Source organism: Rosa rugosa, chromosome 2 (genome assembly GCF_958449725.1).
Source record: "Rosa rugosa chromosome 2, drRosRugo1.1, whole genome shotgun sequence".
NCBI lineage: Eukaryota > Viridiplantae > Streptophyta > Magnoliopsida > Rosales > Rosaceae > Rosa > Rosa rugosa.
In genome coordinates, this window is record NC_084821.1 from 72566465 (window position 1) to 72570019 (window position 3555).

At 39.9% G+C, this 3555-nt stretch overlaps 1 protein-coding gene across 1 annotated transcript; it reads right to left on the minus strand.

The window, feature by feature from the left end:
- Window positions 1–598: 598 nt before the first annotated feature.
- LOC133731483 (uncharacterized) lies at window positions 599–3030 on the minus strand. The gene is made up of 4 exons (XM_062158846.1): window positions 2567–3030; window positions 2120–2516; window positions 1945–2062; window positions 599–1470 (listed from the first exon to the last, which is right to left on the minus strand). The coding sequence occupies exons 1-4, from the start codon at window positions 3028–3030 to the stop codon at window positions 599–601; spliced, it is 1851 nt and encodes a 616-aa protein (XP_062014830.1).
- Between the last annotated feature and the right edge of the window lie 525 nt (window positions 3031–3555).

A 3555-nucleotide genomic window follows, 5' to 3' on the forward strand; every position in this document is an offset into this window, starting at 1 on the left:
TCAGACCATCTGATACTTTCCCAATGATATCTTGACTTGAATGATCCTTTTGAACTTATTTGAAGCCTCATCTCAGTGTTGGGGCTAGCTCAAAGATATTGTCAGTCATTTCTTCTTCTTCATCCTTCTCTGGTTCATTTGCTGACAATGTGCTTGAGGTTGAGGGTGCATCTGCATAAGATTCTTCCTGCTTGACAAACTGATCATCAATAGAAACATTAATAGATTCCATTACAACACGAGTTCTCTTGTTGTAAACTCGATATGCCCTACTGTTCATGGAATATCCTAGGAACACACCCTCGTCACTTCTTGCATCAAACCTACCAAGGTGTTCCCTATCCCTTAAGATGTAGCAGGGACTCCCAAAAACATGAAAATACCCGACATTTGGTCTTTTACCTTTCCACAGTTCATATGCAGTTTTGTCAGTGCCAAGTCTGAGAAATACTCTATTTATGGTGTAGCAGGTAGTGCTTATAGTTTTAGCCCAAAAATTTGTGCATAGGCTTGCATCATGTAGCGTAACTCTGGCCATGTCCAATAATACTCTGTTCTTTCTTTCAACAATTCCATTTTGCTAAGGGGTGATTGGAGCTTAAAACTCTTGGGAAACACCAAGCTCATTGAAATAGTTAGTGAAAGCAGCATTTTTAAACTCAATTCCATTGTCATATCTGACTCTGACCATGCACAAATTAGATGACTGTTTTTCTATCAACATTTTCTGACTTAAGCTTTTAAAGGACTCAAAAGTTTCAGCTTTGTCTTTCAAAAAATTTACCCAAGTAAATCTAGAAAAATCATCTACCACTACCAACATATAGCTTTTACCTCCAATACTTTCAGATTGAACTGATCCCATGAGATCCATAAGCAGCAACTCCAGAGCTTTTGTGGTTGTAGCAGAGTTCACCACCTTGTGAGGTGCTTTGGTTTGCTTCCCAATTCTGCAGCCTCCACATAGTTTATCAGTCTTGCCATTTAGAGCTGGCATGCCTCTGACACATTGCTTGGAGGATAATTTTAGCATATCTTGATAATTCACATGCCCCAGTCTCCTGTGCCATAGTTCAAATGTCTTTTTTGTTGATCTCACTCCCATAATGCCTTCACCTTTGTGATTAAGAACTAGACATCGTTGTTTATTGAACCACACATCTTCATAGTCATTAGCCAAGTGGCTGACACTAATCAAATTAGATGTCAGTCCTTCAACATATAGTACATTCTTGAGATTTGGGATGTCAGGTGTATTGACAGTGCCTCGAGCCAGTATGCTTGCCTTGCTTCCATCACCAAAGGTGACAGATCCTGTTGTGCATTCATCCTCAAAGGAAGAAAACCATACTTTGTCTCCGGTCATATGCCGAGAACAGCCACTATCAACATACCAAAAGTCTCTACGTTTGTCGGCTAAGGCTGTAAGAGCTACCAGGCATGTGGCTTCAATATGTGTTGATTTCTCACCTGGATTCACACATGTTATAAGACAAGTAGCATCAGTAGTATCAGTGTGAGTGAGGAAACAATTATTTCTACTCTTCCTAGTCTAGACAGATTTTCCTTTGACAGTTTGCAAGTTGCTTTTGGAAAACAGCTCAGTCAGCTTATTAATAAGTTCCTTTTGCTCTCTAAGCTCACTTTGTAGAGATTCTACAATACACTTTTCTTGAACATGCTGTGACTTAACAATTCTCTCATTACATCTAGGTCTAATATGTCCAATCTTACCACAGTGATGACAGGTAGGAATAAAAGTCTTAGAGTTGAGATACCTGTTTTGACCGGTAGTAACTCCTTGGTCAAACTTTACCTGTTGAGCATATTTTGGTTGTCCATTTTCCTAGTCCTTGGCCTTTTTGACAACGTCAATACAAGATTCACCATTTTCAACAACTGGTTTTGATTCTTTGACAAACTTGGTACTCTTGGAACTCTCACCTGAATAGCCGAGTCCGAAGGTGTCATGAGGAGCTTTTCCTGATCCAAACAGCCTTGATACAGCTCCTGAGCTGATATCAAACTTTGTAAATTTTTCTTGAGTGGTCTTTAGCTCATCCTACAAGGAATCAATTTCTGTTAGCAAATTTAAATTCAAAGCATGTTGTCCTTTTACCTCAAGGTCCAACACTTTGATTTTATTGTTGAGCTCAAGACGTTCAGTCTTCCATGCTAGCAGTTCTTTGTCATTTTGCACACTAGTTAACTCATCAGTAAACATGTTCCCTTCTTGTTCCCAAGCTGTCTGAGATTCTTTCAACATGTGTTTCATCTCTTCTTTTTCAGCATTCAATGTCTCAACTTCTCTATCCAATTCCATGTTCTTGATCAATGTAGCTTTTGATGCCTTGTAGAGTTGCTTGCAACGGATAGTAGTTTCATCATCTGAGAAAGCCTCATCACTCTCTGATTCAGCCAAGAGAGATGATACAAAAGCTACATTCTCCACTTCCTGGGTTTCATCATCACTCCATGTTGAGAGAAGAGATTTGTTGTTGCTGTTTCCATGCTTCCTGTTACCACAATCAGTGGAAATTGACCATAGCCACCACATTCATAGCACTTAGTTTTCCCATAATGAGTTCCTTTGAAACTTCCTTTCCCACTCTTACCGCTGTAGTCACTACTACCACTGTGAAGGTTTTTCCTAGGAGCATTAGGATTCCTAGAGGAGTTCTTGCTTTTGAGAAAATTATTAAATTCCTTTGTTAATAGAGCAAGATCTAGTGTTTCTTCTTCCTCTTCTACCCCTTTCATAGCCTTGAAAGCTACACCCTTATTTTTCTTCTCAGGTTTCAACCTCATCTCATAGGTTTTGAGATTCCCGATAAGCTCATCTATCGGATAGTCATCAATGTCAAATGAGTCCTCTATACTAGTGACTTTGGAATGAAATTTTTCATGCAAGGCCCTAAGCATCTTCTTGACTATCTTATCTTCATCAAAGGGTGCCCCCAGACTACGACACTGGCCAGTGATTTTGAGAATTCTACCATGAAAGTCATCCACAGTCTCATCACCCCCCATGGTCATAGTTTCAAATTCAAAGATCAACCCTTGCAGTTTTTGTGCACGTACCTAGCTTTTTATTACCTTCGTACGTAGTTTGTAGTACATCCCAAGCCTGCTTGGCAGTGTCACAATGACTGATCCTCAGTTTTTCTCGTTCAGAGAGAGCTATGAAGATGATATTCTTGGCTCTGAAGTCTGCTTGCAGATCACAAACTTCCTCATCAGTCCAATCCTTTCTAGGTTTTGGAGTGACAATAGAGGAACTTTCACCTTTGGCTGGAACAACAGGTACCTTCCAGCCATTTTCAACAATGTTCCATACATGATCATCTTGTGCATAGAGATACGACTTCATGTATATTTTCCGTTGAGTATACTTTTCACACCCTCCATCAAACCACGGGGGGCCGTTGACAAATCCACCAACAACTCTATCACGAGAGTGGTCCATCGTCACAGCGACCTACTAGAAAATTCTAAAACCCGCTCTGATGCCAATTGAAAACACTTGATGGAACTATATAGATAATTGGATCAAAC